The 21,030-nt window shown below is 46.4% G+C and overlaps 1 protein-coding gene and 1 long non-coding RNA gene across 2 annotated transcripts in view; one reads left to right on the forward strand and one right to left on the reverse strand.

Annotated features, from left to right (window-relative positions):
* MTTP (microsomal triglyceride transfer protein) overlaps positions 1-21,030 on the forward strand; it is a 39,532-nt gene that overhangs the window by 17,013 nt on the left and 1,489 nt on the right. Inside the window, exons 8-16 of the mRNA XM_064148381.1 lie at positions 4,318-4,475; positions 6,195-6,363; positions 7,366-7,473; positions 9,048-9,260; positions 11,277-11,488; positions 12,679-12,776; positions 12,880-13,001; positions 15,292-15,519; positions 20,877-21,001. Of these exons, the coding sequence (XP_064004451.1) occupies positions 4,318-4,475; positions 6,195-6,363; positions 7,366-7,473; positions 9,048-9,260; positions 11,277-11,488; positions 12,679-12,776; positions 12,880-13,001; positions 15,292-15,519; positions 20,877-21,001 (1,433 nt within the window). The remainder of the gene's footprint in view (positions 1-4,317; positions 4,476-6,194; positions 6,364-7,365; positions 7,474-9,047; positions 9,261-11,276; positions 11,489-12,678; positions 12,777-12,879; positions 13,002-15,291; positions 15,520-20,876; positions 21,002-21,030) is intronic.
* Positions 18,854-21,030, reverse strand: part of LOC135177975 (uncharacterized) — a 102,813-nt gene continuing 100,636 nt past the window's right edge. The window contains exon 3 of the long non-coding RNA XR_010303291.1: positions 18,854-20,963. This is a non-coding gene — a long non-coding RNA (uncharacterized LOC135177975). The remainder of the gene's footprint in view (positions 20,964-21,030) is intronic.

Here is a 21,030-nt window from a genome sequence, read left to right on the forward strand (position 1 = left end):
AGGAGATGAACTGCTTCTAGAAATGAAAGGTAGTTAGCCAGTCCTTAGGCAGGATAAACATTTGTTGGTAATATGTGATCCTTGAGGTCACTTCCAACCTAAACCATTCTATGATTCTATGACATACATTCTCTTCTTACAGCCTGACCTTGAGGGAAGTCTTCTATTTAGAAGACTGTATAGGTATTACAAGTGTAAAATGGGGTTTGAGTGTCTTTTGCAAGCCCAATGCTGTTCTCATTCTTCCCCTAAACAGAAATAGTTACCTCATTGCAAACAGATTTAATGATATCATCATTGTGAAAAGCATTTAGCAGTAAATGAGAGCATTAATTTAAGGATTATTATTCTCTTCTTCTCTTCAGCACACAGTTTTAATCCCCTAGAGGCACTTCTTACTCTACTGGAACTTGAGCTAATTATCTGGAAGTATCATTGCACTGTAATAATTAATCTTGTCTAATGCTTGTTGAGCCACAGAAGAGATTAAAAATGTGTATTGGGGAAAATGAAGTAAAAATGATGCTGCATGCAGGCTGGAGCAACTCTGAGCAGGGAACATCACGGAATCTCAAAGAGAGCAGGGCTGGGTGCTTTTTGCATGACTCTCACCGCTCTCATGCTGAAAAACTTCCTCCTCATGTCCAGTCTGAATCTCCCCACCTCCAGCTTTGCTCCATTCCCCCTAGTCCTGTCACTACCTGATATCCTGCAGCTTAGTATTGCCACCACTCTACATGGGCAACCCATCGGAATGGGGACAAAGTCTCAAGCTGTGCCAGGGGAGGTATAAGCTGGATGTTAGGAGGAAGTTCTTTACAGAGAGAGTGATTGGCATTGGAATGGGCTGCCCAGGGAGGTGGTGGAGTCACCATCCCTGGAGGTGATGAAGCAAAGCCTGGATGAGGCACTTAGTGCCACGGTCTAGTTGATTGAATAGGGCTGGGTGCTAGGTTGGACTGGATGATCTTGGAGGTCTCTTCCAACCTGATTGATTCTATGATTTGATGACTTTGCCCACTGAGCTTTGTGCTGACTGATTTGTCACTTGGAACCAAGTTTGCCATAATAGTTATAATTTCCAGGCCAAGATAACAAACAGAAGGGTATAATTCCAGGGCACTTCCTGGGGAATGAGCTATGTCATTTTAAGCCTAATGGCACGATGAGAAGTCCTGCTTTCCTTTTACTTTACAGTAACCACTATGAAAAGATGGGGCTCTATAAACAGAACCCTGTATCCAAAGCAGCAACATAACATTTGGTACTTACATATCATTGTATACATTAAGGCCATACTGACTGACACAGCATGCTTGACAGTTCCACATTTTCAAAAGCCTTTTACAATCATAAGAGGTCTTCTCTCTATCTTTGTGAATTCAGTGAAATAATTACTACCTTCCTTTCACAGATGGTGTGCTAGCTTTTGTGAGGTTATGGCCAACATTTGGATTTGAATTTAGGCTTAGGTTTCTGTGTTTAGATTTCATAAAGCAGAGGGGTTTTTTTTTCAGAAGAGCTCTTCTTACATATTTTTTTGATGCTCATGGTTCCTACAGGAAGAGATGCTTGCCCTTTCTGAAACTGAGGTGGGTTCATCCTGTGTTGTGCAGCTAGCCTTTGTAGGTTGGTAATGCAGCTGTCAGGCAGTGGCATTCAAAATCAGCTCCTTCTCAGTTTAGGACCTTTTGGTTTGGCTTGAATTTTACTACAATGCTCACAAGACCTCTCTGTCAGCAAGACAGAGATTCATGTCCCAGCTTGGCCAAGTTTTCACATGGAAGTGCATGCATCTGCTTGAGTCACTGGGGTATTCAATTCAAGTGGCCATACTGGGAGGAGGAGGCAGAACTGAAGTATGAATGTTTGCTTTTTAAAATCATGGTCACTGCAGGAGATGGCAGCTGCTCCTTGAAGCAATTCAGTGGTTAGAGCAGCCTGGTCTCCAGCCTCTTTTGTTTGAGATGACTCCAGCTTACACCTCCCACTGTGGTCATCCCTAGCGTATGTGCTAAGGTGGCTAAGAGCAGCCCACACAGATGGGCTCTGCACAGGAGAAAATACAGGATAAGAGCAGCCCACACAGCTGGGATCTGCACAGCAGAAAATACAGGATTAATAAGGTCAGAGGTGTTTTGCCTGACTATGGTGCAACTTCAACAGGGCCAATAGAAGAAGTCCCATATGTTTATCCCATTTCAGCTTATAATAGCCACGCTGACCTTGGTGCTAAGCACTAATCACCAGCTAAGGTTAGCAGATCCACCTGTGCCTCAGAACAAGAGCCCCTCCCAGCCGGTCATTAATCCTCAGGAAATATCCCATGTCTCAATCATTGTTGCCTAATGATTGTTTGTTACAGTTGATGAAAGTTGCACTCTGTACTGCTGAATGATACTTCTATTTGTGGACAGTTTCAATAGCTATTGCCTAATACAAAACCCATGAAGAGGGGAAGCATTTCAGTAAAGGTCAAATGTGTGCCAGTGCTATTTCCCACTTCAGAGAACTGCAGTAAACAAAGCTACAAAGAACAGCTGAGTTTTCACCAAGGAATGTTCTCAATAACTTGAGATAAGAGGCAAAGGCAAAGTGAGAGAGGAAAGGTCAAAATACCTGCACCAGTTTCTTGTGGGAGTGTATCTGGAAGGATAGATATAGGTGCTTTGGTACCACGTGAGCTCGTTCAGGTCAAAAATGTAGTGTGTGGAAGAAGCTGATCATACAATCAGAATTGTCAGGGCTGAAGGAACCTCAAGGACCATCTAGTTCCAACTCCCCTGCCATCAAGGGCAGCGACACCTCACACTAGATCAGGTCGCTTAGAGCCACATCTAGCCCGGTCTTGACCTTCAGGGATAGGACTTCCACCACCCCTCTGGACAACCTGTTCCAGTGTCTCACCACCCTCAGGATGAAGAGCTTCTTCCTAACATCCAATCTGAATCTCCCCACTTCTAGGTATGCTCCATTCCCCCCAGTCCTATCACTACCTGATGTCCTAAAAAGTCCCTCACCAGCTTCCCCGTAAGCTCCCTTCAGATACTGGAAGGCCACAAGAAAGTGTCCTTGGAGCTTTCTCTTATCCAGACTGTACATCCCCAACTCCCTCAGTCTCTCCTCATAGGAGAGACTCTGATCATCCTCATGGCCCTTCTCTGGACACATTCAGATCTTTCTTGTAATAGGGGGCTGGATGCAGTAATCCAGGTGAGGGACCACCAAAGTGGAGTAGAGGAGCAGAATCACCTCCCCTCAACCTGTTGGCCACACTTCTCTTGATGCAGCCCAGGATCTGTTTGGCTCTCTGGGGTACAAGTGCCCACTGGCAGCTTATGCTGAGTTTCTCATCCACCAGCATCCCCAAACCCCTCTCCCCAGGACTGCTCTCAAGCCAGTCACTGCTCAGCCTCTATCAGCCTTTGGGATACCTGTTCTAATACCATCTTACCCATCATTTTGTACAACAGCCACAAACCCCTCCCCATTTTATGCACAATTATGAATACGAATTACTGACAGGACATTTATTCCTGTTCCACGCTGACCACAGAATTGCTGTCTTGCAAGAAAACATGATTCATTTGTGAATTGTGCATCTCCCACTTCAAGAAAAGCTGCCTTAGGAGATCCTAAGAGGAAACACTGTATTTGCCAGAAGGCACAGTACATTTGCAAGAGAAGAGAATTCGCCTTATTCCACTTACAGTATCAATAAACATGTTTTGTTCCAAAACAGGCCACATAAGGCAGTGCCCATTACCAGGAAAATATTCAAGTGTTGGAAGAGACAGGAATCTTTCAAAGCTGTTTGTGCTGGGACATCAGATTCATAGAAACATAGAGTCATAGAATCATAGAATCAACCAGGTTGGAAGAGACCTCCAAGATCATCCAGTCCAACCTAGCACCCAGCCCTATCCAATCAACCAGACCATGGCACTAAGTGCCTCATCCAGTCTTTTCTTGAAGACCCCCAGGGACAGTGCCTCCACCACCTCCCTGGGCAGCCCATTCCAATGCCAATCACTCTCTCTGTGAAGAACTTCTTCCTAATATCCAGCCTATACCTACCCTGGCACAACTTGAGGCTGTGTCCCCTTGTTCTATTGCTGGTTGCCTGGGAGAAGAGGCCACCCCCCACCTGGCTACAATGCCCCTTCAGGTAGTCAATAATATTTAGCTAAGGGATTAGCGATCTATGAGTTTCAGCCAATTTGAGCAGTAGCTGCCCCACATACCTGCATTTGTAAGTCTGATTTTGAGGACTGAAACCACAACCCAAGGCCTGACATTGTGTGAATTGTTTTGCAGCTTTCTGAACACTGGCAGAGCATCAGAGAACACATGTACCCTGAAAAGCTTTCCAACGCCGAAGCAGTAAGAAGCTTTTTGTCCTTCATCCAGAACATCAGAAAAGCCACAAAAGAGGAGATCCTGCAAATTATTAGAAGTGAAAAGAAAGAACTTCTGTAAGTCACCATGAAGTCACTCCAAAATACAAAAGGGCAAATAGCATGCAGACAGATTCAGCTCTTTACTGAGAGAGTCATTGGACACTGGAATGGGCTGCCCGGGGAGGTGGTGGAGTCGCCGTCCCTGGAGCTGTTCAAGGCAGGATTGGACGTGGCACTTGGTGCCATGGTCTGGCCTTGAGCTCTGGGGTAAAGGGTTGGACTTGATGATCTGTGAGGTCTCTTCCAACCCTAATGATACTGTGATACTGTGATACTGTGATACTGTGATGTCCTAACAATGCAAAACCGGCAGTCAGCACTGTCCACAGGAAAAGGATTCCTTTTTGTTCTTAAAGCTGTGTTTTGCCACACACTGTTCAGCCACCAAGACTATGTCTACAAGGCAAATGTGCTTTGTAGCTAACCCAAGAGCTCTCACCCTAACTGCTTGTTCTGAAACACTCACACATTTGTTCTTGGCTTACCCGTTTGTTTCCTTCAAATGGAATTACTGCAAAGAAGGGAGTTGTTAGTGGCCCGGATATTGTCCTGATATTAGGAGACTGGGTGTGAACAGCATGCACACCTGGAATTGGAAACTGGAAAGTATTCCTGAGTCCCAAGATAGAGTCAGCATCGTTCAAACAAAACATAGTACAATAGAGGGTAACAACTGGTTTGTAAGCTCATTCTCTAGTTGCCATTGTATCACACACAGTGTCACAGTATCACCAAGGTTGGAAGAGACCTCACAGATCATCAAGTCCAACCCTTTACCACAGAGCTCAAGGCTAGACCATGGCACCAAGTGCCACGTCCAGTCCTGCCTTGAACAGCTCCAGGGACGGCGACTCCACCACCTCCCCGGGCAGCCCATTCCAGTGTCCAATGACTCTCTCAGTGAAGAACTTTCTCCTCACCTCCAGCCGAAATTTCCCCTGGCACAGCCTGAGACTGTGTCCTCTTGTTCTGGTGCTGGCCACCTGAGAGAAGAGAGCAACCTCCTCCTGGCCACAACCACCCCTCAGGTAGTTGTAGACAGCAATAAGGTCTCCCCTGAGCCTTCTCTTCTCCAGGCTAACCAATCCCAGCTCCCTCAGCCTCTCCTCGTAGGGCTGTGCTCAAGGCCTCTCCCCAGCCTCGTTGCCCTTCTCTGGACACGCTCAAGCATCTCAATGTCCCTCCTAAACTGGGGGGCCCAGAACTGAACACAGTACTCAAGGTGAGGTCTAAGCAGTGCAGAGTACAGGGGCAGAATGACCTCCCTGCTCCTGCTGGCCACACCATTCCTGATGCAGGCCAGGATGCCACTGGCACTCTTGGCCACCTGGGCACACTGCTGGCTCATGTTTAGGCAGATATCGATCAGCAGCCCCAGATCCCTCTCTGGCTGCTCTCAGCCACTCCGACCCCAGTATGCATATGTGGAAATAAACCACTTTTCCATCTAAAAACTTGTTCTCTAAGACACTCTGAATAGTTCTGGTTTGTTAACACTTTTTTAGTCCCATTTGCTTACATTCAGATATTATTATCCATGTGTATGTACAAGTTCTGGATTTCATCTACCATTTTGAGGCAGAAGGATTTGAAGACACATTTGTTACCAAGAGTAAAAAAACATCTTACCTGCAAAAAGACAAATCTTTCAGCACGTAATTTTCTTTCTTTCTACGTGCAGCAAAGCCTTTTCAAGCTCATTACAATGATATATTCATTTCCACTTCTTTGTAGTCCGCAGATAGTGGATGCTGTAACCTCTGCTCAGACTCCAGCATCACTGGAGGCTGTACTGGACTTTCTTGACTTTAAGGATGCAAGCACTTCTCTCCTGCAGGAGCGATTCCTGTATGCCTGTGGATTTGCTACTCACCCCAGCGAAATGCTCCTGAAATCTCTAACTGTAAGTCAAATCACAAAACAATTGTCTTAATGTTCTCTTCAGCCTCATTCCTGTCAAGGTGGAAGAGAAGAATCATAGACCAGAATCATAGAATCAGGCAGGGTTGGAAGGGACCACAAGGATCACCCAGTTCCAACTCCCCTGCCATTGGCAAGGGCACCCTGCCCTAGATCAGGCTGGCCACAGCCTCATCCAGCCTGGCTTTAAACACCTCCAGGGATGGAGCCTCAACCACCTCCCTGGGCAACCCATGCGAGGTTCTCATCACTCTCATGCTCAAGAACTTCCTCCTCATATCCAGTCTGAATCTCCCATCTCCAGCTTTGCTCCATTTCCTTTAATCCTGTCACTTCCTGAGAGCCTAAAAAGTCTTTCCCCAGCTTTTTTGTAGGCCCCCTTCAGATACTGAAAGGCCACAAGAAGGTCACCTGGGAGCCTCCTCTTCTCCAGACTGAACAGCCCCAACTCTTTCAGTCTGTCCTCACTGCAGAGGTGCTCCAGCCCTCTGAGCATCCCATTGTCCCTTCTCTGGACATGCTCCAGCACATCCACATCCTTCTTGTAATGGAGGCTTATGAGGTTGGAAGAATTAACAACCATTTCTGTTTCCAGTTTTCCTCTCTCTACCCCTTCCAGGGTTCCCTTTAGGTGTGACAGCAACAATTCATAGGTCTAGAACAAAAGTGCTTTATAAAATGTTACCAACATCTACTACTTGGAAAACCAGCACAATTCTGAGTGTTAGCAAAACAATTTGACCGTTGCCTTATCAAACTCCTGTCACCATTTAATACTCTTTTTCAAACATAGCTACCAAATGAATCTACTAATTGAAACACTGAAAGGAAAATGGAAGTCAGTTGTTATATGTAATGACAGAACACTTTTCTTTTGAGCCTGAGCCCAGGCTGTTGCGTTGTACTAATGTTCACAGAGTAAACTACAGACTGTAGCTTGTCCTATTTAGATGAAGAGACTAACAGCATTGCTTTTCTGTAACAGGATAAGTTCAAGGGTGATATTGCAAATGAAGAAATCAGAGAAACTGTTGTCATTGTCATGGGAGCACTCATCAGAAAGCTGTGTGAGAGAGAAGGCTGCAAGCTTCCAGTGAGTATCTGCTCTTTGCTGCTGCCCAAATTCTGGTCTGCAATAACATGTGAGTGCTCTCTGTTGATGTTATTGGGAGAGCATGAGACATGAGAAGAATATTCCCCTGTTCTAACATAAGCCCATAAGCTCCTATGTTTGAGAGAGATGTGGTTTGTTTGTTTGAATAATGACATCTATTTGGTCATATTTAGGCTTGAATCTGGTCTCTTCCCACTTGTGTGGATTTCTCCCAGTTTGTCTTTGTTTGACAGAGCTTTTTCTCACTGCCTAGTCTTTCAGCAGAAGCAGTACTTGTGTTCCCTTGTCCAAAAGTTTTGTGTGCCCTCAGAGAATCACTGGCAAATTCAGGATATGTTTAACAGTTCATAGAATCATAGAATCAACCAGGTTGGAAGAGATCTCCAAGATCAGACAGTTCAACCTAGCACCCAGCCCTAGCCAGTCAACTAGACCATGGCACTGAGTGCCTCAGCCAGGCTTTTCTTGAAGACCTCCAGAGACGGTGACTCCACCACCTCCCTGGGCAACCCATTCCAATGCCAATCACTCTCTCTGCCAACAACTTCCTCCTAACATCCAGCCTAGACGTACCCCAGCACAACTTGAGACTGTGTCCCCTTGTTCTATTGCTGGTTGCCTGGCAGAAGAGGCCAACCCCACCTGGCTACAGCCTCCCTTCAGGTAGTTGTAGACAGCAATAAGATCACCCCTGAGCCTCCTCTTCTCCAGGCTAAACACCCCCAGCTCCCCCAGCCTCTCCTCATAGGGTTTGTGTTCCACGCCCCTCACCAGCATTGTTGCCCTTCTCCGGTCTCTGCCCCAAACATGCATAAAACGACCCAGGGAAGAAAGTCTATTACCTTGATCATGGACTGAATAGGTGCTGGTGATAGAAGATAGGCATAGGCTGGATGTTAGGAGGAAGTTCTTCACAGAGAGAGTGATTTGCCATTGGAATGGGCTGTCCAAGGAGGTGGTGAAGTCACCATCCCTGAAGGCATTGAAGCAAAGCCTGGATGAGGCACTTAGTGCCATGGTCTAGTTGACTGAATAGGGCTGGGTGCTAGGTTGGACTGGATGATCTTGGAGGTCTCTTCCAACCTGGTTGACTCTATGATTCTAAGATGAGGATGATCGGATAAAGCTCTGCTGCCTTCTGGATCTGTGCTGTTTGGGATTGCAGTGCGCTCAGAGCCCGCAGCTCTCAGGAATCTCTTTTTCCTTCCCCTATTAATTGCCAAGCACACATGCAACATTATGTTATGAAGCACTGAAGAATGCTTTCCTTGTTTTTTTTTTTTTGTGCTTCCCCTGCAAGTAATACCTGTGAAGTCTCTGGATTGAGAAAGGAGCAGCTTAGCAAGTGTTGTATCTAAAGACCAGGTGTCACTGTGGCTATAGCTGCTTTGGTTATGCTTGAAGGTAGCCATCTACTCACAGTTTACAAATGTTACCTTTGCTAATGCTATGCAGTGATGCTTTGAAGCAAAAACATGCTAGAAACCAGCCCTGACCATCCTACTTCTGTAAGGGAACATAGTATATTTAAACATGCTGTTGATTCTCTTCAGGCTGTTCTGGAAGCCAAAAGGTTGATTCTAAATAGACTAGAGAAGGCTAGGAAAGATGACAACGTGAAGATGTACTTGCTGGCACTGAAGAATGCACTCCTTCCCGAAGCAATTCCACTGCTTCTGAACTATGCTGAGTCAGAAGAAGGGGCCATCAGCAATCTTGCTGCCACTGCCTTACAGAGATACGATCCTTCTTTCCTCACCAAAGAGGTAAGAAAATACACTGCCCAATAAAACAAGTGCAAAAGACTATAGTGAATCTAAAGTACAGAATGAATAGAGTTCATCAGTTCCACTTGTTTTAAAGATGCCTCATGCATGGCATTTTTTACCTCCAGGAAATTATTATATACACTGCAGTTCCAGCCAGAAAACTACATACATTCCTGCTTGCCAAATCCCAGCTCCCAGTCTGCCAGTGACAGTCAGCCTTTGGCTCCAGAGACACATACAGCCACTGAAGGTGGCAAGCAGTCTGCAGAAAAAAATGGGCATCCTTTGCAAGAGCACTGCCTACTCTGTGATGTGACCCTTGCGTGTCTTGTGCCCTCACATAGATAGAGAGAATGCATGGAGTAAGAGGAGGGTAAAACTTCTGCATTTCACCTTGCAGCCTCCAAGAGAAGACATGGAAAATAGCTGAACATGAGATCCTGCCTCTGCTGCATTACCCTGCATCCATTTCATACCTATTGCTGGCAGCTGTGGCCGAGGTGGTCAGGGTGCTGCTCTGCAGTGAACATAGCAGAGGTTATTCTGTTGATGAGGCTGTATGGTTTTCCATGGACTCATCTCTAACACAGATATGTCACAATTGTCTTAGGTGACATAAGGCCACCACAGGCACTACCTGGAAAATGTGAGACTTCCTGACTTTTAAGAAGTGCATATTCTCTTAACAGTCAAGGAAATCTTGCCACTGGCACAGTACTTTGGTCTTAGTGCCTCTACGTAAGTATGGCCTCGCTGAGCAGTGGAAGCCTTCCACCAGTGTAGAAGGCTGTACTTGAACTGTGGCTCAGATCATAACAGATGCCTCCCTTGCCCATGTGGTCGCTGAGCTACACATGTCTCACACATTCCAAAAGCACTGTGAAAGACAGGTTGCTGAAAAATATATCCTTATAGCCTTAGGCGTGGAGCTAGCTTAAAATCACAGAATGGTTTAGGTTGGAAGGGACCTCAAAGCTCAGCCAGTTCCAACCCCTCACCGTAGGCAGGGACATCTCCCACTAGAACAGGTCACTGAAGGCCTCATCCAACTTGGCCTTGAACACCTCCAGGGAGGGAGCAGCCACAACCTCCCAGGGCAACCTGTGCCAGTGTCTCACCACCCTCACTGCAAAGAACCATTTCCTAACAGCTAGTCTGAATCTCCCCTCTGCCAGTTTAAACCCACTACCCCTTGTCCTGTCATTACAAGACCTTGTCAATAGTCCCTCCCCAGCCTTCCTGTAGGCCCCCTTCAGATACTGGAATGCCACTATAAGGTCTCCTGGAAGCCTTCTTTTCTCCAGGCTGAAGAGCCCCAACTCTTGTAGTCTGTCCTCATAGCAGAGCTGCTGCAGCCCTCTGAGCATCTTTGTGGCCCTTCTATGGACTGGGTCCAACAGTTCCATGTCCCTCTTGTGTTGGGGGCACCAGAACTGCACACAGTACTCCAGGTGGGGTCTGGGGAGCACAGAGTAAAGGGACAAGATCCCCTCCCTTGCTCTGCTGCCCACACTTGTCTTGATGCAGCCCAGCACACAGTTGCTGTCTGGGCTGCACTCACACTGACAGCTCTTGTTGAGCTTTTCATCAACCCAGACCCCCAGGTCCTTTTCCTCAGGGCTGCTGTCACTCATTTGCCACCCAGCCTGGAGCTGTGCTTGGGATTGTGCTGACCCAGGTGCAGGACCTTACACTTGGCTTTGCTGAATTTCATGAGTTTGGCCTGGGCCCACCTCTCCAGCCTGTCCAGGTCCCTCTGGATGATATCCCTGCCCTCTATCAAGTTGACTGTGCCCCACAACTTGGTGTTATCTGCAAACTTGCTGAGGGTGCACTCAATTCCTGAGTCCATACCACTGACAGAGATGTTAAACAGCACTGGTCCCAGCACTGACCCCTGAGAGACACCACTTGTCACACATATCAGCTTAAGCTGATATTATAAATGAGATTCCAACCTGTACTTTGCCCAGTTGTCTCTGAGCACTGACTGATAACCTGTTTCCTGACCAGGTGAAGGAAACAATGAACAGGATATACCACCAGAACCGTAAAGTCCATGAGAAGACAGTGAGGACCACGGCAGCTGCTATCATCTTAAACAGTAACCCTTCCTACATGGAAGTGAAAAACATCCTGCTCTCCATCGGTGAGCTGCCTCTGGAAATGAGCAAGTACATGCTCTCCATGATCCAAGATATACTTCACTTTGAGATGCCTTCCAGGTACATTAAGTTTGGTATAAATAAATACAGCTCATCCTTACCTCTTTGCAGAAGCCCAAAGAACACACAGGTTCTTATGAATCACCACTCTAAAACATAGAGTAGTGGAGAGTAAAAAAGCATAAAGGGAGAGAATAAAAGGATGCCTCATTTGGGTGTCACCTCTGCATATTGATATTTCCAAACAGATCTCTGCATTTCAATGGCATCTGTTTAACAGACATTCACATTTTCAGAGGCACACATAAGAACTGGGCATCTAAATCACATTACTGTAGGAAATGGCATCTCTTGCTCCTAATTCTTTCAGTGGGGCCCTTGTTCTTATATTTTAGAACCAGTAAACCAGCACTAGAATGAAATTCATGAGAAGGTCTCTCCCTCTTAACGTTGTACATTTTCCAGCAAAGATCATAGAATCATAAAGTCATAGAATCAGTCAGGATGGAAGAGACCTCCAAGCTCAGACAGCCCAACCTAACACCCAGCCCTATTCAATCAACTAGACCATGGCACTAAGTGCCTCATCCAGGCTTTTCTTGAACACCTCAGGGATGGTGACTCCAGCACCTCCCTAGGCAGCCCATTCCAATGCCAATCACTCTCTCTGCCAACAACTTCCTCCTAACATCCAGCCTATACTTCCCTCGGCACAACTTGAGACTGTGTCCCCTTGTTCTATTGCTGGTTGTCTGGCAGAAGAGACCAATCCCTTCAGGTGGTTGTAGACAGCAATGAGGTCACCCCTGAGCCTCCTCTTCTCCAGGATAAACATCCTCAGTTCCCTCAACCTCTCCTCATAGGGTTTATGTTCCAGGCCCCTCACCAGCTTTGTCGCCCTTCTCTGGACACGTTCCAGTATCTCAACATCTCTCTTGAATTGAGGAGCCCAGAACTGGACACAGCACTCAAGGTGTGCCCTGACCAGTGCTGAATACAGGGGCAGAATAACCTCTCTTGTCCTTGCCTGCCTTTCTAACTATGACTGCAGGGAGTAGCTGCAACTGGAAAAGCAGCTCTGCGTTAGGGCAGATTTTTAGTGGGAAAATGTGAGGGTTTTAAAGCCCCTCTTTCCTACTGGGAGGTTCCCTCTGTCTCAAATTTGCTGTTTCCACAGAAGACTAGTAGGATTGGCACCATAAGGTTTTTGTGTGTCTGTGATTTTGTTTGCTTGCTTTACAACACCCCAGCAAAACAGTGCGCCGGGTTCTGAAGGACATGCGCGCTCACAACTACGATCGCTTCTCCAAGAAGGGCTCCTCCTCTGCCTACTCTGGCTACATTACACGTATGTAACCATGAAACTGCCTTTTCACACTGCCTGTGTTCCCAAACGTTGGGTTAATCCACTAGTGTAGTCACAGGTACCTTCTTTCCTTTTCTTCATTAAGGTGGTCCTGATGTATCATCCACGTACAGCCTTGACATCCTCTACTCGGGCTCTGGCATTTTGAGGAGGAGTAACCTGAACATCCGTATTTTTGACAGGAATGCTGAACTTCATGCCAGCCAGGTGACTGCCACACTGTACAAAAACTAAGCTAGTGCCTGGCCCTGACTTGTGTTAGGAGCTTCCCCCAACTCCTGCATTTGAAATTTACCAGGCCAGCTCAGATGGCTCCCTCCTGCACAAAGCAATCTGCCCAGAAGGGTTCAAAGCTAACCCCTCTTTCTCTCTCTCTCAGACAGGCAAACATAAATAAAAGCCAGCAAAGCTTAGGTGTTAGTTGTTAGATGAGATTACAGGAAAGGTATTAGGGCAGACTTAAGAGGAAGTGATTAGATCCAGCAATGGCCCTGTGGAGAGGGACCTGGGACTGCTGCTAGATAACAAATGAACTATGGCACAGCAATGTGCCCTTGTGATTCAGAAGACCAATGGGATCCTGGGGTGTATTAACAAGAGTGCATCCAGCAGACCAAGGGAGGTTCTCCTTCCCCTCTACTCAGCCTTGGTGAGACCTCATCTTGAATATTGTGCTCAGTTTTGGGCTTCCCAGTTTAAGAGGGACAGGGATCTGCTGGAGAGGGTCCAGCGGAGAGTGGAGGATGATGAGGGGACTGGAGGGCACTGCCTGATGAGGAGAGGCTGAGGGACCTGGGTCTGCTTAGTCTGGAGAAGACTGAGAGGGGATTTAATAAATGTTTATAAATAGCTGAGGGCTGGCCAGGAGTGGGGGACAGGCTCTGCTCACTGCTCCCTGGGATAGGACAAGGAGCAATGGGTGTAAGTAGCAGCACAGGAGGTTCCGCCTCAACACAAAGGGGAACTTCTTTACTGTAAGGGTCCCAGAGCACTGGAACAGGCTCCCCAGAGAGGCTGTGGAGTCTCCTTCTCTGGCGACTTTTGAGGCCTGTCTGGATGTGTTCCTCCATGATCTGTGCTAGATTGTGTAGTCTTGCTCTGGCAGGGGGGTTGGACTCAATGATCTCCTTGGGTCCCCTCCAACCCCTAATATCCTGTGAGCCTGTGACACAGCCCCAGATGGAAGTCATTGTTTATATTTTGGCTTTTTTCCCCTCTCAGCAAACCAATAACTTTATAATTTTTTTTTCTTACAACCAATGGTCTAATTTCTCTCATTCAAATATTCCAATTAGCCTCAAACCAGCACAGCTGCTGTTTCTTACAGCTTCTAAATCAAGTTGGTTCATGCTTAAGTCCATACCGTTTGGTGCACTGGGCAGAGAACAAGCCAGTAACAGAGAAAAAGAAACTCAACAGCCCCAGAGGCACACGTTTGCCCTAACAAAACAGACAAGTGTTTTGTTCTGTATCCAGTTCTGTTGGGGGTTGAAGCCCAAACTGTTTATCTGGAGCAGGAAAAAAGCTCTGTAAGTTTGTAAAATCGAGTCCTGTGTTTTGAGTATAACACAGAATGCAAATACAAGGAGCAGATCAGATGTACAAATCAAAGAGATTTAAATGAGATCCCTCTGATTTGGACTTCTCTAAATGTGGGCAAGTACCTTCAAGGTTATAATCCACCTAAGTCTTGCAGGACAAAAATTGTGCAGTGGAACATCTCTGGGTTTTCCTCCCAGCTGTGTGGGAAATAGAGGAAGGGAGGGAGGGAAGGGAGGGAGAGAAGGGAGGGAGGGAAGGGAGGGAGAGAGGGAAGGGAGAGAGAGGAGGGAGGGAGAGAGGGAAGGGAGAGAGGGGAGGGAGAGAGGGGAGGGAGGGAGGGAGGGAGGGAAGGAGGGAAGGAGGGAAGGAGGGAAGGAGGGAAGGAGGGAAGGAGGGAAGGAGGGAAGGAGGGAAGGAGGGAAGGAGGGAAGGAGGGAAGGAGGGAAGGAGGGAAGGAGGGAAGGAGGGAAGGAGGGAAGGAGGGAAGGAGGGAAGGAGGGAAGGAGGGAAGGAGGGAAGGAGGGAAGGAGGGAAGGAGGGAAGGAGGGAAGGAGGGAAGGAGGGAAGGAGGGAAGGAGGGAAGGAGGGAAGGAGGGAAGGAGGGAAGGAGGGAAGGAGGGAAGGAGGGAAGGAGGGAAGGAAGGAAGGAAGGAAGGAAGGAAGGAAGGAAGGAAGGAAGGAAGGAAGGAAGGAAGGAAGGAAGGAAGGAAGGAAGGAAGAGTAAGCTCAGGATTGTGACCACCTCCAAGGGGAAAACCGTTGCCATAAGATTATGATATTTTCTATCTTTCTAGCTGCCCTACCTAGTCCCCTTAAGTCTTAACCTCATACTTTTGCATCTACAAGTGTGTAAATTAGAGTTAGGCCCTTAGACATTCAGAAAATGTGTAGAGTTATTAGTAGCCCTGGTCAGGCTGAGTTGTTTCATTGGTTCTGTATCACTGTTGCTTCTTAGGTGGTACTTGAAGCTCAAGGTCTGGAGTCCATAATAGCTGCAACCCCTGATGAAGGAGAGGAAAACTTGGACTCCTTTGCTGGCATGTCAGCCATTCTGTTTGATGTCCAACTCAGGCCAGTTACATTTTTCCAAGGGTATGGTGACTTAATGTCTAAAATGTTATCAGCAACTGGAGATTCCATGAATGTGGTGAAAGGACTCATCCTCCTGACAGATTACTCACAGGTACATATAGCACAGTATTTGCTGCTGCTTCTGCTTCTTCAGCACAGATCCTCTCTCCTCCACACCATTACTGTAGGATGTCTTATTTTCTTTGCTTTCAATGCTGCTAAATCTGATCCATGTCACATAAGCTTCTCTTCTTATGGGAGCAATAGAAAACTCACAGGTATCCAAAGACAGAATAAAATGACATGAAAAGCAAGCTCGAAGGTGGTGAGAACACAAATCATTATAGGAAAAAAAGTAACATTGAAAAAAAAGCAAATCCAGCTGAGTTTTCCTGTAGAAAGCACACATTACCATCAGCTATGGCCTCCCCTCCCACTGATTCTTGTAATACAGGACTGTCCCATGGGACTACCTCAGTTTTCCTCTTCACGCGTTGTCTGGAGATTTTACATCCAATTAGGCAATAGCTGTCAGGTACTGAATGAATAAATCACTGCTACTCAAACTTCCCCAGATAGCTAACCTTCAAAGGGCAATGCTAAGAGGTCCAAATTTCAAATGCTTATTGGTAGGCAAACTGAGGGATTCAAATGACTGCATGGTTTTTGTGCAACTGCCACCCTAAACGATCTGTTCATTTTGTGCATAGATAGAGGCTCATACAGACATAAGAAGCTACACAGTGTATTATTGGAAGGCCAGAATTTGGACTGATAATTTTGTTCTCTCCAAGCAAGGATCTCCTTAGAACTTGTGGATTTAACAGCAGCACTCTGCTCATGAAACATCTGCAGCCTCAAACTTTGCTTTTCGCTCTACTCCTTGAATTCTTGCTAAAAGAAAATACCAAAGGCAGATGAGGGGAAAATCCACCCTGATCAAAACTACACAGAAACACCCCCTGCACATGACAGCTGTCCCCATCCTGAACCCAGCTCAGCCCCTTCATCATGGTATTATAAGTCTAGAAGGCTTCCCATGTCATGCACAAATTGGCTAACTAAAGCTCATTCCAACAATGCTTTACAGTTCACACGCAGATTACAGGCAAAAACTTTACCATGACCTATTTAACAAACAGACTGCAGAGGTGAGGAAGATAATGATCTCCAGTCCTGAGCATACCAGTATGGTGCTTACAGAACTAAATTATTTCCAACTGGCATGCATGCACCAAGCTCCATACATACCCTGTGCCGAATCAGCTTGCTGGGCACCCTGAGACCTCTGGCAGCTGACAGCTTCTCCACTTCTCATCTTTGGAGAACCTCAAAAAAGTCTCAGGCACACCAGGGGTGGAACTGTCTGTCATTCTTAACAATATCAGAATGTAAGTTTTGGTCAGTCTCTGACTCTCTGGAAGAATGGGCAGTGGTGTGATAAAAATGGGATTCCACTTTGCTGTCTCTCTTGGGTTGCTGCTAAGTCCAGTTGCTGCCTAAGCAACTTGAGACTCAGGCAAGTGAGCACAGCCAAAAGTGTGTGTTCACAACCAGAAAGGCACTTGTTCTTACCTCTCTGTGACCTACAAGGGCAAAAACTCTTGAAAGCATTGCTGAATGCAGCTTGGGGCTGAGCTGTGTTTTAAACACCTCACATCTTTCCAGTAATGGTTTTGTAGCTGCGTTGCAGATCAACAGCAACATCAATATTGTTTGGCCACTTACACCTAATCCATTTGAGCTTTATTAGAAATGCTTTCACCTGTCAAATTGTTGAACCACCATTACAACTGTACCAGAATCATAAAAACAACCAGGTTGGAAGAGACCTCCAAAGCTCATCCAGTCCAACCTAGCACCCAGCCCTGTCCAATCAACTAATCCATGGCATTAAGTGCCTCATCCAGGCTTTTCTTGAACACCTCCAGGGATGGTGACTCCACCACCTCCCATTCCAATGGCAAATCACTCTCTCAGAGTCTCAGAAAACACTGTTGAAATGGAAGCATAACTCTGCATCTGAGGAAAAATGGTGCAGGAGAGACATAATCAACCCAGGGTTTTGACAGCTGAGTACAAGCTTTGCTTGCCAGCACGCAAAGGCCTTTCCCAGAGCATAAGCTCCCTTTACAAATTCGTACTGTAGACCACCAAGCCAAATGTGCATTTAGCTTCTTTCAAAGAATTAAAACCAGCCATGGGAAGCAGTGCCCATTCTATGACACCAAAACTCAGTGTGCCACAGATAGTGACAGTGTGAAAACAGCACAGTTGAGATTGAACACGAAAACCTGGAAGCCAAGACTGGAATTTAAAAGATGAGGTGACTGAATTGTCAGGGGGGTAAAAAAAAAGAGATGTAGGCAACATTTGGGTTGCAGTTTTTGTATTGCTCCAGCCTGACGCTGAGAAAAGCAGTTTTAAAGTACTTGATATGTTCTGCTCCCCCTGTTGTTGTTTATAAGGATCTTTTTGCACAGAAAGACCAAAACTGAGTTGTACTCAGAATGCAGTCAAATCTACCCCCCCCCTTCCCCCTCCCTAGAAAATAGCTTCCTTTCATTAGCTTTACAACTGCATTAATCACAACAGGCACATTCTGAGGTGATCACAGTATCACAGTATCATCAGGGTTGGAAGAGACCTCATAGATCATCAAGTCCAACCCTTTAGCACAGAGCTCAAGGCTAGACCATGGCACCAAGTGCCACGTCCAGTCCTTGCCTTGAACAGCTCCAGGGACGGCGACTCCACCACCTCCCCGGGCAGCCCATTCCAGTGTCCAATGACTCTCTCAGTGAAGAACTTTCTCCTCACCTCAAGCCTAAATCTCCCCTAGCGTAGCCTGAGGCTGTGTCCTCTTGTTCTGGTGCTGGCCACCTGAGAGAAGAGAGCAACCTCCTCCTGGCCACAACCACCCCTCAGGTAGTTGTAGACAGCAATAAGGTCCCCCCTGAGCCTCCTCTTGAGCCTCCTCTTCTCCAGGCTAGTAGTAGTGCTTCTACAGCTTACACTCCTGCCCACCAACTATAACATCCTTTCTCACATAGCTCCACACACTGAAACCAGAGTGCATCTGACAGCCACTGCCGCTTCTCACTGTGTGGTATGAGGGCTGAGAGTAACAACTTTTCAGAAGTTATAGTTCCCTCTCTAAAATTACCAATCCTCATAAAACCGATTTTGAGACTCCCAAGTCACCTGCATTGAAGTTCAGTAGTGTTAACTTCTCCTAGGCAACATGCTTGCCAGAAGCACAGAGAAATTAAATACTGTATTAATAGGTCAGAGAAACCATTTGAAAGTGAGACTCCAGTGGAAGATAGCCAGCTCCCAAAGAGTGCCTGTTTCAGCCATCTCTGCCTTACATGACAATAACACTGCCAGTGCAGTACATAAAGAAACTTCCTTTTTTAAAGCAATTTTTAATTCAAACACAGCCTGTCTGGGCATTTTGAACAGCAACAAACTACCAGTTCGGATCCTTTGGATCACATTTTCCACTGCAAATGACACACAAAGCTTAAAATAGGAAGGGAAAGGAAAATACTGCTCCTGAGGAGTCTAGGTCCCTGTGATTTACACCTCCCACCAGCCTGGATTGGATTTGCACACGAGGTGAAGGACAGGACTGAGCTCTAAATAAGGAAGTAGATGAGCTGCTAAAACCCAAGACAAGTGCTACTTACCTTCTCTGCTAGTTCCAGTGACAAACCCCACTTAATTCTAGGTAGCCTTTAAAGCCTTAAACTGAGCAGACATTGCAAACCAACCCTACTCTTAACATTATTAAGTGCAATTTGACAATGCATCTAAAAATACCTGCTCCTCTGGTTGTCTGCAGGTCTGTGCCAGAGCATATACTGTTACCTCCTCGCTCATTAGCAGCTGCCTATCAATTCAGTCCCAATTAAAACGCAAGTAAAATGAAGTAAAACAAGCTTTATCTTCACACCTAAACAGTCTGTCAAAGAAAATATTCCTTGCCCCACTGCAGTCAGTAGGAAAAAATATATCTCCCTTGGATTTCAGAAGGGTCATAGTTTCAGTGCATGATTTTAACTTGGAGTCAAAGAAGAAACCAGAGCACAGTATGCCCATACGTGCTGGGGGTGTGCTGGAGTTATAACTCCACAGCCATCCTGCTGCATTCTTACAGTAATTCTCAAGCCCACTTCAGCAGCAACTGGCTGCCAAGTCGGTTCTGCCAAGGCAGAGATTGTTTATTTACCTTAAAAGGTGATGTAACTATATACAGCCACCAGAATTATCCAAGTCCTTGATCATGGCAGGAAACCTTTAAAGCTCTGCATAAAAACTTCCCCAGATATTGCTCCTTACTATAGGTTTAGGAAGCCAGTTTGTCTCTGACTGCTTCCCTCTTCAATCTTGAAACAGTAGTAACTGGAATCACTGGTCTACTGAATAGCTAAGAAAAAGATGAGAGTTTTAAGATACCTAAACATCAAAAAGAGAGAGCAAATGGGGGTCTTTACATGCCCAACATATGCCTGCAGCATTAAAGGTGCTTCTGAGCACAAGCACAGAAACTCAGGAGGAGAAAGGAAGCCACATGGGAGGGAGTAGGAAGTGTCCTGTGCACAAGGGACTTAAAATGAACTTTTTCCCCAGTTAATGGTTCTTTTACTACAGTGAATTAATCCACCAGTTCTTAGGGAAACAGGACAACTACATAAAGGGAACCAAGTCAGATATGTAGTGAGGTAGATTGCCAAGATGAGCGAACCTTATCATCTTGGCTGTGGGTCAAAATTAAAAGCAGTGAGCTGACAAGACCCTGAGCTATATTACCAGTTCCAAAACAGAGTCCACATGATGTGCCTCTGGTCCAGCTGCAAAGGTTTCAAGAAGCCATGAGCACACTTGATGGTTGATGGAAAAGACATCAAATTCAAATTTAAGAGCAGCAAGTAAGGCAATATTAGCTTGGGGGTTTGGCCACCCAGCCACTGAAGATGTAACCTCCTGTTGTAACAGTGGCTTTGGAGCCACTACACCAGACCACTATGCACCACACAACTGCTTGCAGCACTCTGCATCCTGCTGCCAGTGCAGGGCTGCCTTTGAGCGTGCTGAAGTCACACTGAACAGCACCACTGCCGCGGCTCCAGCAAGGAGTTTCATCCAGCATAGCTGAACTACCAGCAGAGCCTCCATGAGGACTGTGTGGTAGCTCTTCGAGACAGAGGCCAGTCCTTGCAGAAATTATGCCAGCTGGGACACAAGAGAGAGGGGAAGGATGCAAGGCACCTTTCCTTAGCTTCATCTCCCTTTTCTAGGGAGCAAGGTACATCAGGATCATTTTGCCCACCTTTTCAGGAGAGCCCTCCATCCTTTTTTGTTTCTACACAAAGCAAGCAGTAGCACTGCAGTACAAAAGCGAGTAAGGAAAGCACTGAGTCTGCTGTCCCAGTCGAGTTGACCTGTGCTTTCTGATGGCTCTAGGAGATTCAGCTGCAGTCCGGGCCAAGTGCCAGTGCGGAGTTCCTGGGAGGCCTGGCCATTGACATCTCAGGAGGGATGGAGTTCAGCCTGTGGTACAGAGAATCCAAAACTAACGTCAAGAACCGGTGAGATACTCCCAGGATGCACTGTAGCT

The sequence above is a fragment of the Pogoniulus pusillus genome, chromosome 9 (genome assembly GCF_015220805.1).
Source record: "Pogoniulus pusillus isolate bPogPus1 chromosome 9, bPogPus1.pri, whole genome shotgun sequence".
NCBI lineage: Eukaryota > Metazoa > Chordata > Aves > Piciformes > Lybiidae > Pogoniulus > Pogoniulus pusillus.